Source organism: Dama dama, chromosome 25, assembly GCF_033118175.1.
Source record: "Dama dama isolate Ldn47 chromosome 25, ASM3311817v1, whole genome shotgun sequence".
Classification (NCBI taxonomy): Eukaryota; Metazoa; Chordata; class Mammalia; order Artiodactyla; family Cervidae; genus Dama; species Dama dama.
This window is the reverse complement of record NC_083705.1, coordinates 13,427,097-13,442,280: the sequence shown is the minus strand read 5'-3', so window position 1 is coordinate 13,442,280 and position 15,184 is coordinate 13,427,097. Positions and strand designations below refer to the sequence as shown.

At 51.7% G+C, this 15,184-nt stretch overlaps 1 protein-coding gene across 1 annotated transcript; it reads left to right on the top strand.

Moving 5' to 3' along the window:
• The first annotated feature begins 2,729 nt into the window (after window positions 1–2,729).
• On the top strand, window positions 2,730–5,846 carry NKX2-5 (NK2 homeobox 5). Its single transcript, XM_061129474.1, has 2 exons — window positions 2,730–3,266; window positions 4,816–5,846. The coding sequence occupies exons 1-2, from the start codon at window positions 2,936–2,938 to the stop codon at window positions 5,457–5,459; spliced, it is 975 nt and encodes a 324-aa protein (XP_060985457.1). The 5' UTR covers window positions 2,730–2,935; the 3' UTR covers window positions 5,460–5,846.
• The last annotated feature ends 9,338 nt before the right edge of the window (window positions 5,847–15,184 follow it).

Genomic DNA, 15,184 nt, shown 5'->3' with positions numbered 1-15,184 from the left:
CCCTCTCTCCCAACCACTGCAGCTTCACTGAAAGAAAACAAAATTGTTTTTACTCAGAAACTGTGAGGACTGCAGAGAAAAGTTAGGAATTACTCTTCAATTACTCTTAGGAATTATTCTTTGTCTGCAGAGACCAACATGGGTCACCTCAATTTGTATTTTGCACGTATTTATCCAGTTTTGCCCTATTTTCTTCTCATTGGCAGCGCTAAGGCCTATTTTAGACCCAAGATAAATTATTACCAGATTCACAGAGGGTGTAAGGGGTTGAAAGTTATTGATCTTGTTCAAATATGGAAGGTTTTCTTTCCTCTCCTTTTCATGACACCTGACCCACAAAACTATCTGTCAGCTTTAGGGACCCCCTCCATGCCCCAAAATAGGTGATAAATCTTCACCGCCTTGATTTGCAGAGGACATACTGAATTTTTCTCTTCCTCCAGAACTCTCTTAAAACACACACACACACACACACACACACACACAAACTAAAAACAGAGATCCCGGATGCAGCCTCAATGTCCCCCATTAAACGGTAATATTTCAGGCGTCGGCTCACACTAATCTTTCAAACTGTCATCGCCAGCCGCCTGGCCAGCCCATTCACTTAACAGCGCTCCCAGGACCCTCGCTCCCAGCTCTTTCCAGCGAGACGTTTAATTGAATCGGATGTGCCTCGTTTGCCAGACGTCACCGCCTCGGCGATAGGCATCCTCTCCCACTCCCCAAAAAACATTCTTGAAAGGAGAAGTGGGCCCCCAAGCTGGGCTGGTTGAGGGCAATTACGGTACTGTTGGCGGAAAGCCCGTTTCGAGGTAGGGCCGAAGAGAGGCCACCGATCTGTAGATCCGTCGAGGGAGAACACGGGTTGTGAGGTGGGCGGATGAGGAGAGTTCCTGGGGCTTGGGGATTCTCCACATTTGAAAATAAATCATCGCTACGAAAGACCAAGCTAACCGTCTCAGAACCGACCGTGCGTCCCCGGCTGAAGCCTTGAAGCGGGACTCCCCCGCGGGGGTGGGGGCCTGGCACCGGCAGCTGGCGCCTGCAAGCCGAGACTCCGCGACCGCTGCGCCAGGCTCCGCTCGCCTTTGCGCTAGCCCGGGGACCACAGGTCCCGGGAGTGCGGATTCGATGAGGGCCTGGCAGAGTCCCAGTGTTGGGCCTACGCTTGGCTCCTCTCGCGCCCTGCCCAATGGCCCTGCGCAATGGTTCGCCGTCAGGCTTGAGGGCGCCTTGAGCGCGCAGTGCGGAATCTAAGGCCCTGAGCCCTGTCCTTAGGTTGCCTTTCGCCCTGAGCGCCTTTCTTCTGGCCCAAACGCTTCTTCCCCAGTTCCCAACTTGTCCTGCGCCAGGAGCCGAGCCCTACAAGCCTCCGTTCTCAGAGAGTCCGCGCGCTCCCCCGGACTTCCCACAGAAGCCTGAGTCGTGGGAAATCAACGCTTTCCCCCTGACAAGCCTCGCCATCGCTAGAGATAGGATAAGGAGGAGGCCTTAACCTGGGACCATCCTGTCTGCCCGGACCCTTCCTGAAATTGTGCACAAAATAGAATGCCTCTCTGCAGTTTTCTGGGGGTGAGGGGAAGGCCCTACAAGTTTTAAACAGATCTTCCAAGGGACCCAGAGGGATGAGGCGGATGAGGCACACAGAGCCAGCCGAAGATCTGAGTGGGTAGATTGTTCTGAAACACTCAACGACTGGTCTGACAGAAGATCGCTACTTTACTGACCCTGGGCTAAAAATTAACACCCCCTCAAGCCCTCGTCGCATTTGCCTGGCCCCTTGTCGCCTCCGCCGCCGCCGCAGGGGCGCCCCACCCGGAGCCGGCCCAGAGAAATCTTGGGCGCGCTGGGTTTCGAGGAGCCCCGCCTGCCTGAGACCTAAACCTGAGCTGGGGACAGCGGCCAGGCAGACAAAGGCCTAGACAGGGAGGGCAGGTGGGGAGAGGGAGGCCAGAACGGCCGACGGGCCCTGAGCCAGGACTCCCTAGAAGACAGCTCTATTCCGGGAAGCTGAGTTGACCTGCTGGGATTCTGGATTTGTCTCATTCTTTAGAGGAGGGTCATCTCTCCGGGAGGAGACTGGCAATGACCTGCGCCCCCTGGAGTTGTGTTTGTGCCACTTGCACCACTCTCAGCGGGGCTCCCCCATCACACAACCACCCACCGCGCTTTTCAGCTTGACTCACTCCAGGAGTGCCCAGGGCCTGGCCTCTTGGGGAAAGACCACCACTAGGCCTGTAAGTCAAGCTACACAGAGTACCAAATTGTCTAGAACGCCTCCCTCCGGCCATCACCCCAGAGCAAACTCTTTCCCCAATGCCTCTCTCCTTATTCAGACCCTTCTACCGTACCATAGGTAATAAAACCCTTCTGGCTCCTAGAAATAACACCATCCCCGAAGCCCCACCCACCCAATCCTTCACTTCCCTATTCCGTTTCAGGTGCTGAGGGACATTTCCTCAAATCCCAGATCCACCCAACCCGGCCTAAAGGTCGGATTCGGAGAATAATCACGTTCTTTCCTATGCATGCATCCTGGTAGGATTTTTAGGCTAACGCTAAGGACGAATCTTAGGCTGCAGGAGCAAAAGGAGTCTTCCAAACGCGTCGCGGCCCCTTTAAAAAGCTCAGCAGGATTTTTTTTTTTTTTTTTTTTTTTTTTGAGCCGTATGACTATATTAGGTGACACGAAAGTGCTCATCGCTCCTGTCAACGAGGCCCCCGGCCCAATGGCAGGCTGAGTCCCCCTCCTCCGGCCTGGTCCCGCCTCTCCTGCCCCTTGCGCCCCGCACTACCTGCCGCCTGGCCACATCCCGAGCTGGAAGGCGGGCGCGCGGGCGCGCGGCGGGCACCATGCAGGAAGGCTGCCAGGGACCGTGGGCAGCGCCGCGCTCTGCCGCCCGCCTGGCGCTGTGATTCGCACGCTGCCACCATGTTCCCCAGCCCCGCGCTCACGCCCACGCCGTTCTCGGTCAAAGACATCCTGAACCTGGAGCAGCAGCAGCGCAGCCTGGCCGCCGGGGAGCTCTCGGCGCGCCTGGAGGCCACTCTGGCGCCCGCCTCCTGCATGCTGGCCGCCTTCAAGCCCGAGGCCTACGCGGGGCCGGAGGCCGCGGCGCCCGGCTTCCCCGAGCTGCGCGCCGAGCTGGGCCCCGCGCCCTCGCCCGCCAAGTGCGCGCCTGCCTTCTCAGCCGCCCCCGCCTTCTATCCGCGTGCCTATGGCGACCCCGACCCTGCCAAGGACCATCGAGCTGATAAGAAAGGTGAGGAGGAAACCCAAGCTCCTTCTCTCTGGGATAGCTTTCGTCCCCAGACCTCGCGGCCGGGAAACTCGGGCGTGAGTACAGAAGAGGCGAGTGCCTGGGCGGATGGTGGAGCAAAGGGGCCTCCAAATGTAAGAAGTGAGGACTCCCAGGGCCCCCGGGAGTCCAGTCGGAGGTTTAGAGGAAATGCTGGATCGTGGTTATCAGAAACAGGAGAGGAAAGAAAGGAAAAAATTATATATATATTTTTTCTGGCCTAACAAAGCCCCAGGCGCAGCAGCCCTGCTTCTGGATCTGTTATGAAGTTGAAGTTGAGCGATCTGTTTGTGTTTGTGGTGGACACAGCGAGAAAGATTCTCTCCCTGTATTTTTTTTAAAGGTCTTCTTGAGGATCCGACCAAAACCGCTGCAATTAAATTGCTGCACACCAGAAGTACTTTTCCGCGCAATTGGAGGAGGTCCAAGACCTTCTCTAGCCCACCCGTTTACCCGGGGTTTCTGGGGGTCTTTCCTCCTTTGTGCCAGAAGAGTGGCGTCATTGAAAACAAGGATCTTGAACTCTTTAAAAATGGGATACGTCGGACTCAAGAATGATTTTAGCAGCTTTCTTTTTCCATAACAATTTTCTCAGGCGGCCAGAGCCTAGCTATTCTTTCCTGGAAATAGTTAGAAAATGTCTCGCGACGAAAGACGTGGAGCAATGGAAGAGATGACTGGGGGAGGTGGCCGTATCCCCCGCGCACATCCCGAGGTCCGGGGGCAGGCTGGCCGGGAGGTAGAAAATGCGCGGCGGGAAGACCGTAGCCCAACGCGGGGTCGGCAAGAACCCGGGGAGGCCGGGGGCGCGGGTGTAGGGCCGCTATGAACCCAGAAGGGGTCTTGTGAGCCTAGAAAGATTTGTCTAGTAGCCGAGGGAAAGTCCCGGAACAGCTGCCGGCGGGCACTGCGGCTTGAATTGGTCCATAGGGATTCGAATCCAATTCGATTTCAAGGCAGGTTCCGAGGCCGCCTGCCCACCCACTGCTTTTCGGGCGCTGCACAATTCTCGCAGCATTTGAACGGGAGCCTTCGATAGATACCGAACCAACTGCTTATTGACGTTCTGTTTCTTCGCTTGCCCTAATTTTGAGACAGTGTGACCAACCCTGGAGTAAGGCCGAGGTCTCCTTCCTTTAACTTCGCAAACCAAAGTATTCCTAGTCTCATTCACTCCAGCGCATCCCTGAGCTTTGTTCTCTTTGCCGCCTGTCTTAAGTCACTGTCCATCTGTCTCACCAGAATGTGACCTACCCGAGGACAGAGACCTCTCTTGTTCTCCAGTGCCCACAGCCGTGCCCGGCACATAGTAGGCGATCAACAAAAGCTGGCTGTCGAGCGGAAGCCCAGTGTACCGTGCAGTCTGCCGCAACCGAGCTCGGGGCTTCAGGCCGAGCTCGGGGCTTCAGGCGGGACAGGGGTGGCACCCACTGGGGCCCATCACCCGGCGAGAGCTCTGGGGGGTTGGGTGGCCGTGACACAGCGTCTCTCTGCTTTTCTGTTCCCCGCTCAGAGCTGTGCGCGCTGCAGAAGGCGGTGGAACTGGAGAAGCCGGAGTCCGACAGCGCCGAGCGACCCCGCGCGCGACGGCGGAGGAAGCCGCGCGTGCTCTTCTCGCAGGCGCAGGTCTACGAGCTGGAGCGGCGCTTCAAGCAGCAGCGGTACCTATCGGCTCCCGAGCGCGACCAGCTGGCCAGCGTGCTGAAGCTCACGTCCACGCAGGTCAAGATCTGGTTCCAGAACCGGCGCTACAAGTGCAAGCGGCAACGGCAAGACCAGACTCTGGAGCTGGTGGGGCTGCCCCCGCCGCCGCCGCCGCCGCCGGCTCGCAGGATCGCGGTGCCAGTGCTGGTGCGCGATGGCAAGCCTTGCCTGGGGGACTCGGCGCCCTACGCGCCGGCCTACGGCGTGGGCCTCAACGCCTACGGCTACAACGCCTACCCTGCCTACCCCGGGTACGGGGGCGCGGCTTGCAGCCCCGGCTACAGCTGCACCGCTGCTTACCCGGCCGGGCCGCCTCCGACGCAGTCGGCCACGGCCGCCGCCAACAACAACTTCGTGAACTTCGGCGTCGGGGACTTGAACGCGGTGCAGAGCCCCGGGATTCCGCAGGGTAACTCGGGAGTGTCCACGCTGCACGGCATCCGAGCCTGGTAGAGAAGGGACCGGTCTGGGAGGCCTCCGACCGATCCCACCTCTCAAGAGGGACACTGGCTAAACAGGGGAGAGGGAGGGCTCCCGACACGATCCTACGATCCCTCGGATGCCACATGCGCTCCCACGGAGGCTTCGGAGCTTTTCCCGCCCCGTGCGCCTTTGTTCCCCCTAGAGGGAGAGTTTGCGGCCAGGTTTACGCAGATTGTGGTGAGTGAAACAGCAGCCTGGTGCCTAGCTATGGCCCCAGGAGTGCCCTCCGAGCGCCCAGGAGCATCCCTAACCGGCCGAACACCTGCCCATTGGGACTGGGAGCCCGGGCGCAGCAGCCTCCTAACGGCTGCCTTTCCCCAAGCCTGGGCCGGGCGCCCGGGCCCTTGCTGCCTTGCGGCTGCCCCCCCCCCCCCCCCCCCCGTATTTATGTTTTTACCTGTTTCTGTAAGAAATGAGAATCTCCTTTCCATTAAAGAGAGTGCGCTGATCCGGCCGTGTGCTTCTTTCAGCTTGCCATCCTTCAGAAACAATTTTGGAGGGCAGAGGCAGCCGACCTTGAGTTGTAGGAATAGGTATTAACTGAGCACATTGATATTGATATAAATAAAGGCTCTCCCGTGCTGGATCCCGTGTTAGGTACTTTCTGGGGTTGCTCATGTCATCTTCAGTAACTCGCGAAGGGGAAGTTCTGTTTTAAAGGTTAGCAGACGGAGGCCTGGAGAGGTTTAGTGACTTGTCTGGGAGCAAACAGCCAGTGCTGGGAGAACTGAGGTTCGATTCTATGGAGACTGAGGACACTGGCCCAGAGGTTCCAACCTCACCTCCTTAAACTCTACTGTGCCAGGCACTGTTTCAGGTAGGGGGCATTAAATGGAGAGTAAAAGCACCTGATTGCTGTGAGATTGCAGGGCACCTGAGCTCATCCTTCTTAGAATACACTGCATGCAGCCCATTTTATAGATGGAAGAACCCAGAAGCAAAGCCCTTATCAAGGTTCTCAGAATTCCCCAGACCAGCGATACTCAGATACGCCAGACGGAAGTGCAGCATGGGTGCTATGGCCTGGCCTCACCGCTGCTCTGCTGGGCAGAGAGCAGAGCCTGGACCACAAAGAGGTGACCAGGCCCCATAGATTCACATGATCAGGGAACCCTGCTCCCCCATTTGGCAGTTTTTTTCAGCATTTAACGAATTTTGCCCTAGCCCTGACCAACGAATTCTACTGTACAGATTTTACAGATGAGAAAATTGAGGCTCAGTGAAATCAAGCTAAAAACCTGCTCACTGTGGGAGTTTCTGGCTGTATGCCCGTTTTTTTTTTTCCATCAGTAAAATAAGAATGACAAAAATACTTGCTCGGAGTCCTGGTCCGCCAGTGCCATTCCGCAGGGGCCGACCGCAGCTCCTTTACCTCCAGCTCCACTCAATTCTCTAAAAGGGAGGAAAGCGGGAGAGCGTCAGAGCTTTTGCGTTCCTATGGAATATGGGGTTTTTTCTGGATTTTGCCTGGAAAGTACCGGCCTGGTCGCCTGGCCCCAGAGCTCTTGGTGGAAGACAAAACACTGCTCCTGGCATATCCTAACCTCTTAGGCTGGAAGAGTCCCCAGGCCAGGCCAGGGGCCATCTGCTGTCAAGCCAAGGACCACGCAGCTCTGCCAATGCCTGTGGTGCCGTCTGCCCCTCAGGCTCACCCCACCACCTTTGGGGAGAGGGGACGATGCCAGGAGATTCTAAGTGCAGAGCTGGACACCGCTTGTGATGCAGGGATGCCAGGGTGTATGGGCTGAGCTCTGTAAGGAAAGGGGGAGATGCTGCCTCAGAGCTGGGCTGTGGGCCCTCAGACTTGAATCTCTCTGCTATAAGGTCTGTGCCGAGGGCTGCGGGAGGCGGATGTGTTCAGCTCAGCGCCCGCACTCTGCCTCCTGTGCCTACAACCCTGCTTCAAGCCTTCAGCACTCTCTGTCCCCCTCTCCTGGAAGGGCACCCAGAGGCTGCGCCAGGCCACCAGACCAGTTCTTAATTCAGACAACCCTTTCCTACCAGGCTAGCCGCAGCAGGTGGCCAGACTCACACAACCAAGGAGACGCTTCTACCTGGAGCTCACCCACATTCTTGCCCTTCGTCAGTGTCCACTGCCTCCTGGGGGTCCTGCACACCTCTGGGCCTTTTTCACCTTACACTCGCCTACGGTAACACTGAGCTCAGTCGCTCAGCTGTCTCCGACTGTTTGTGACCCCATGGACTGGGGCCCGCCAGGCTCCTCTGTCCCTCGAATTCTCCAAGCAAGAATACTGGAGCGGGTTGCCATTCCCTACACCAGGGGACACCACCCAGGGATCGAACCCATGTCTCTTGCATCTCCTACATTGGCAGGTAGATTCTTTATGACTGCACCACCTGGGAAACCAGCCTTTTTTTCTATTACATTATGCTAACAATAACATTAGAAAAAAAAAATGTTTTTCTCATATTATCCCGCGAGGTTTTTCTATGATGCCTCCCTCTCTTTGTCATCCTTCGGGGGCCAGCAGAGTGACTCCAAGGTCTCTCACAAAGGGTTAACAATGACTGGCTGGCTCTGGCTTCACCGAAAGCCTGGAGTACAGGCTAAATGCTTAGTGGAGTTTGCTGATCTAATCCATCTTAATTTGCAAATCAGGAAGCTGAGGACCAGAGGTTAAGGCAATGGTCAAGGTCATACATTCCCTAAGCACAGAGCTGGGAAACCCACCAAGCAGATACCCCGAAAGGCAGGGTGGGGACAGAGTTTAAGAACGGAGAGCCAGTCTCCTGAAGATGCAGCAGGACCCTGCTCCCCGCCCTGGGCGAGCCCATGCTCTCCCCAGTGGGGTGGGGATCTCAGGCTTGGTTTCCAGGCTCATTATGGAACAAACTGTAGTTCGCGGAGCCCTGGGAAGCCGCACACAGCTCTTGCCGGCAGAGGGTGTGGGGTCCGGGAGCCAGAGAGCTGAGGGTCAAGGGGTCGTTACTATCTTAAACTAATGACGCCTGCCTTCCCGTAGCGATCCCTTCCCAAGGCAAATTGGCAGATTTGTTTTCCAAGTATATCCTATACACAACGCATGCTGAGTGAGAAATTTCAACCAGGACAGAAAAGTGAGAAACCCCGGGCGCCTCCGAGGTGGCAAAGCGCGGGGAGATAAGGATGGTGCGGGCGGGCTGCCTATGTCCAGGGCTCTCAGGGCGTGCCTAGAGAAGTAGTTATATCTAATATTTTAAAAAAGAAATTAAACAAGTACCGGCCTCACCGACCCAACGGACATGAGTTTGAGCAAGCTCAGGGAGATGGTGAAGGACACGGAAGCCTGGCGTGCTGCAGTCCACAGGCTCGCAAAGAGTCGAACAGTATTGAGAGGCTGAACAACAGCAACCCCCTGCGGTTAAAAATTGAGAGATAAGCAATGACATTAAAAAGAAAAAAGCTGGCTCCGCAGGCTAGGATGCGTTTCCCTCAGCCCAGCGCCGCCTGCACAAGCCGGCAGAGGAGAGCCGCGACTGGGGGCCCCCAGGGCGAGAGACCGGGCCCACAAGCCTCTCCCCTTCCCGCCGCACTGGAGGCCCAGACCTCCTCTCGCTTCCTCACATTGCTCGCAGCCAGCAAACACAGGTTTTGCCTAATCAGAATAGCTCCCATCTTATTTTGTAGGGCTTTCCCCTTCAATTGATGCCATGCAGCCCGTTTCAATACCTGTATTTAAACAAATTCACGGCAGATCCGAGAACTTGACGCCTTGACATCAGCTGGAAAGACTGAGCAGCTACTTACTGGGCAGGCCCGCCTGTCCTGGGCCGGCCCTGGCCTCCTCTGGGAGGTGTTCCCAGCTCCGGCCGCTTGCCCCTGCGGAGCCAACAGATCCACCTAGCCCCGGGTCTTGCTGGCCTCGCTGCTAGACGGGGCTCCTGGAAAAAGGGACCCGCGGCTTAGATTTCACTTATTTATCATTTATGGAGCTTACTGTGGTACAAGCGCGATCCTAACTCTTTAAAATAAACCCATCTAACCCTCTTTTACATTTCTGAGTTCTGCTGAGGAATCCATCTTAGGCCCAGAGAGGAGGAGTAACTTGCCCAAGGTCACACAGCCAGAGCTTGGTTTCAAACCCAGGCAGTCTGACTCCAGAGCCAAAGAGCAAGGAAACATCTCATCCCCAGTTCAAAGAGTAGGCACAGAAATGTCTGTCAATTGATTGAAGTGTAGGTATGGTAGTAAAATTAGCTAACAACTCTGCAAAGATTTCTATGTGCCAGACTTATGAAGCATACAAGGTAAGCATGATTATTCCTCACTTGGGGCAGGAGAGGAGACAGGCACACAGAAGTGGCCCACCCAAGCTCTTGCAGTGGGGCAGGCAGGGCAGCTGGGATGTGGGAGGGGGGGCAGCAGGCATTTGGCTGCCCTGCACCACTCTGATGCTTCTCAGGAGAGCTTACTGCAGAGGGGCGTAGGCAGTGAGCAGGCCACCACGTGCTCCCCACCCTGCTCCCACCCACAGCTGCTGAGGATAACAGTGGGGATTAGTGCCTAACATCTGTTCTTGCTTCCTTTGTGCCAGGCCCAAGGCTAAGTGCTGAACCTGCAAATCTTATTCTGTCACTTCCCAAGGAGGAAACTGAAACTCAAAGAAGTTAAGGACATTGACTACCTAATGCCACTCTGGCAGTGTGGCCTGGGGAATCCTAGGCGGGAATCCAGATGGTTCCAATAGAGACCTGGCTCTTTGAACCACTCTCAGGGCTTCCCAAACTTGCCTGAAGACACAAACTGCTGGAGTCTGGGACAACCTCAACCCCCTCCCTGCCCCAGCTCCCTTGCACTGGACTCCTTGGGGAAGGCGCCTGCAAAACCACATTTGTAACCAGGTGATTCTCATCATCTGGCAAGTTGGAGAACTGCATCTTTTCCCAGAGGCCTCTTCTGCAGGCTCCTCTCTTGATGGCCTGCGAGAAGCCGGAGTCAGATTTCCCCTCTCCAGGCCCTGCTTTTCCATCTCAGGGGCTCTGTGTGCCTGGGGATCCAGTGGCTAAGCACAAGCCTGGTAGCCTCGGGACCCTGGGAGCGGGGAGGAGGGCAAATGGAGGGAAGGAGGAGGAGAAGCTGGAAGACGCCCTGGGGACACAGCTGGCATAGCTCAGACCAAGAGCCATCCCTGTGACATACAGCCGTGCCTGCCAGCGCTGCCTGTGTAGATGACAAGGAGAACTGCGGGGCGCGGGGGGTGCTTTCAGGGACAGTCCATCTGTTCTGCCCAAATCCTGAGCTCCAGCTGGAGCCCCACAGAGGGGAGTAGGGTCGAACCAGACTCCATAAGGGTTTCAGTTCAGTTCAGTTCAGTCGCTCAGTCGTGTCCGACTCTCTGCAACCCCATGAACCGCAGCATGACAGGCCTCCCTGTCCATCACCAAATCCCAGAGTCCACCCAAACCCATGTCCATCGAGTCAATGATGCCATCCAACCATCTCATCCTCTGTCATCCTCCTCTCCTCCTGCCCTCAATCTTTCCCAGCATCAATGTCTTTTCCAATGACTCAACTCTTTGCATCAGGTGGCCAAAGTATTGGAGCTTCAGCTTCAACATCAGCCCTTCCAATGAACACCCAGACTGATCTCCTTTAGGATGCACTGGTTGGATCTCCTTGCAGTCCAAGGGACTCTCAAGAGTCTTCTCCAGTACCACAATTCAAAAGCATCAATTCTTCTGCGCTCAGCTTTCTTTATAGTCCAACTCTCACATCCCTACATGACCACTGGAAAAACCATAGCCTTGACTAGACGGACCTTTGTTGGCAAAGTAATGTCTCTGCTTTTTAACATGCTGTCTAGGTTGGTCATAACTTTCCTTCCAAGGAGCAAGCGTCTTTTAATTTCATGGCTGCAGTCACCATCTGCAGTGATTTTGGAGCCCAGAAAAATAAAGTCTGCCACTGTTTCCACTGTTTCTCCATCTATTTGTCATGAAGTGATGGGACCGGATGCCATGATCTTAGTTTTCTGAATGTTGAGCTTTAAGCCAACTTTTTCACTCTCTTCTTTCACTTTCTTCAAGAGGCTCTTTAGTTCTTCTTCACTTTCTGCCATAAGGGTGGTGTCATCTGCATATCTGAGGTTATTGATATTTCTCCCAGAAATCTTGATTCCAGCTTGTGCTTCCTCCAGTCCAGCGTTTCTCATGATGTACTCTGCATATAAGTTAAATAAGCAGGGTGACAATATATAGCTTTGACGTACTCCTTTTCCTATTTGGAACCAGTCTGTTGACCATAGGGGTTTACAGGGTGTCAAAGTTTCATCTGGCCCTCTGTCCACTGGAGGCTGTGAAAGGGTTTGTCATTTGCCCTGTTTAAGAAGTTAAGAAGCAGCCCAGCCGAGTTCTAACACCAAACCCTTTTCTTTCCAGCACACTGCCAGGGAACCCCGCCCCACCCAGGTTCCAGCCCACAGAAGCCTCAGTGGTCGCACTGGCTCACTTTAACTCTGCCTCTCACCTCAAAGTCGTCTCCTTCGCCTTCGGCTTCTTACGGTGGGTTCACCACACAAGGCCGGCGCATTCCTGCCTCTGGGCCTTTGCACTGACTCTTCCCTTTGCTTGCAATGACCTTCCCCAGATTTCTGCCTGGCTGATGCCTCATCTGGTTCACGTCTTTACTGAGATGTCACCTTATGAGGCCCAGCCAACGATCCTATTTAAAATTGCATCCTCTGTGGGAAGAAAGGAACCTTTCTCTGCACTGCTGTGGGAATGTAAATTGGTACAGCTACTATGGAGAGCAGTATGGAGGTCCCTCAGAAAATTAAAAATAAATTTGTCATATGATCCTACAATCCCACTCCTGGGCATATATCCAGAAAAGGTGAAAAGTCAAAAACATGTGCACCCCAATGTTCATAGCAGCACTATTTATAAAAGCCAACACTTGAAAACAACCTAAATACCTATCAACAGATAAATGGACACATACACATAACATAATATTATTCAGCCATAAAGAAGAATGAAATAATGCCAATTGCAGCAATATAGATGGACCTAGGGATTATTATACTAAGTGAAGTAAGTCAAAGACAAATGCCATGTGATATTACTTATATGTGGAATATTTTTAAATGGTACAGATAAACCAATTTATAAAACATAATAGACTTACAGACACAAAAAAGAAACCTTTGGTTACCAAAGGGAATAGATGAGGAGTGGGGAGGGAGAGATAAATTAGGAATTTGAAATTAAGATATATTATGTATAGTTATGTATAAAATATAGTATAGTATAAAATATAGTATAGTTATGTATAAAATACATAACAAGGACCTACTGTATAACACAGGAAACTATATTCAGCATCCTGTAATAAACTATAATGGAAAAGAATATGAAAAGGTATATATGTGTGTGTGTATGTATATATATGTATGTAACTGAATCACTTTGCTATATGCCAAAAACTAAGACAACATTGTGAACCAACTGTATTTCCATTTTTAAAATAGAACTAAAACAACTATAAATATAATAATATTTACTGACTATAAGATAAATTTATTCTCTTAATTTTTCATTTCCTTTTCAAGACAGTGTTCCAAACTAATCTTTCTTTCTGTTTTTTTCCTATAATTTTTTTTTATATTTTTGGAGTCTGTTTATTTTAAATGCTTTTTTTCTGGTATGTGTTTTCTTTAGAAAATGATGAGCCCCTGATCTAACTATCTTAGAGCAGAACTTTCTGTTACACACTCACAAATACCTAGTCTTATATTTGAAGTTCACTCGTTCTCCCTCCTGAGCTCCTACCCACCCATCAAGGTCCATGTCATGTGGCCCTCCTTTCTGACAGTGTCCACTGTTAGAGATCTGACTTTGTAACTTGGCAATCACCATGGTGTCTGACTCTCTCTACACCCACAGTGCTCAACAAAGAACAGGCTACATAGTAGGTGCTCTCATCTGATGCTGAATGAATGAATAGGTGAATGAATAAAGCCTGCATGTGGGAAGAAGTACACCTGCAGATCCACAATCTCCGGTACTTCTTTTCTGTTACACTCACGGCATTTGTAAGCCCTGTTGTAATTCTCTCTCTGCTGCTAAAGTGTGGGTTCCATGTAGGAAAGACAGTGTGTGCCCACCCTGCACAGAGCCTGCTCATAGCAGGCACGTGATAAATACACAGTGCCTGAGGGATCTCCCTGCTGATCCAATGGTTAAGAATCTGCTTTACAATGCAGGGGACATGGGTTCAGTCCCTGGTGGGGGAACCATGATCCCATATGCCAAGGAGCAACTAGGTCTGTGAGCTGCAACTATTGAGCCTGTGCCACAAGTAAAGAGTCCGCAATGAAAGATCCCACATGCTACAAAGAACCAAATGAAGAAATAATAGATATTTCTTTAAAAATATGCACTGCCTGAATGAAAGAACTGATTTGCTTATTCTGAGTTTTAAGATTAAAAGATGCATTTCTGGAAAAATAATTTTTTAAGAGTTTATTTGAGCAAAGATTAATTCAGATAAGGCAGCACCAAACTGGAAGTGGCCAGAAGCACAGGAGCCAGGGAAAGGACTTTTACAGAGAAACTGCCGAAGCAAAGCAAAGGAACCATTTTCTGGCTGTATTTTAAAGTCTACTTGGCTATTTGTGATTGGTTGTCCCTACTGTTGTGATTTTCTCTTAATTTTTATTGGAGTATAGTTTATTTATAATTTTGTGTTAGTTTCTACTGTACCACAAAGTGAATCAGTTATACAAATATATATCTCCACTCTTTTTTAGGTTCTTTTCCTATATAGTCCATTACAAAGTATTGAGTAGAGTTCCTATGCTATACATGCATGCGTGCTGAGTCGTTTCAGTCATGTCCAACTCAGTGTGACCCTCTGGACTGTAGCTCGCCAGGCTCCTCTGTCCATGGGATTCTCCAGGCAAGAATACTGGAGTGGGTTGCCAGTTCCTTCTCTGATGCTATACAGCCGATCCTTATTAGTTATCTATATTGTGTGTATATGTCGATCCCAACCTAACAACTTATCCCTCTCCTCTTCCCTCCTGGTAACCATAGTTTGTTTTCTACATCTGTGATGCTATTCCTGTTCTGTAAATAAGTTCATTTATACCACTTTTTTTTTTTTAGATTCCACATATAAGTAATATCATATTTGTCTTTTTCTGTCTGACTTACTTCACTTAGTATGATAATCTCTAGGCCAGTCCATACTGCTGCAAATAACATTATTTCTTTCTTTTGAGTAATATTCCATCATATATACACACCACATCTTCCTGGTTCATTCCTCTGTCAGTGGGCATTTAGGTACCTTCCTAAAACAATGCTGCAATGAACATTGGACTGCATGTATGCTTTTGGACTATGGTTTTCTCCAGATAAATGCCGAGGAGTGGGATTACTGGATCATATAGTAGTTCTGCTTTTAGTTTTTTAAGGAACTTCCCTACTGTTCTCCGTAGCGGTTGCATCAACCTACATTTTCACCAACAATGTAGGAAGGTTCCGTTTCTCTCTCCAGAATTTGTTGTTTATGGACTTTTTGATGATGGCCATTCTGACCAGTGTGAGGTGATACCTCATTGTAGTTTTTTCTGTTTTTTAATATTTATCTATTTATTTGGCTGCACCGGGTCTTAGAACCATGTTGGAACACGTGGGAATCTTCAATCTTTCTTTGCAGCACTTGGGATCTCTAGTTGCAGCATATGAAC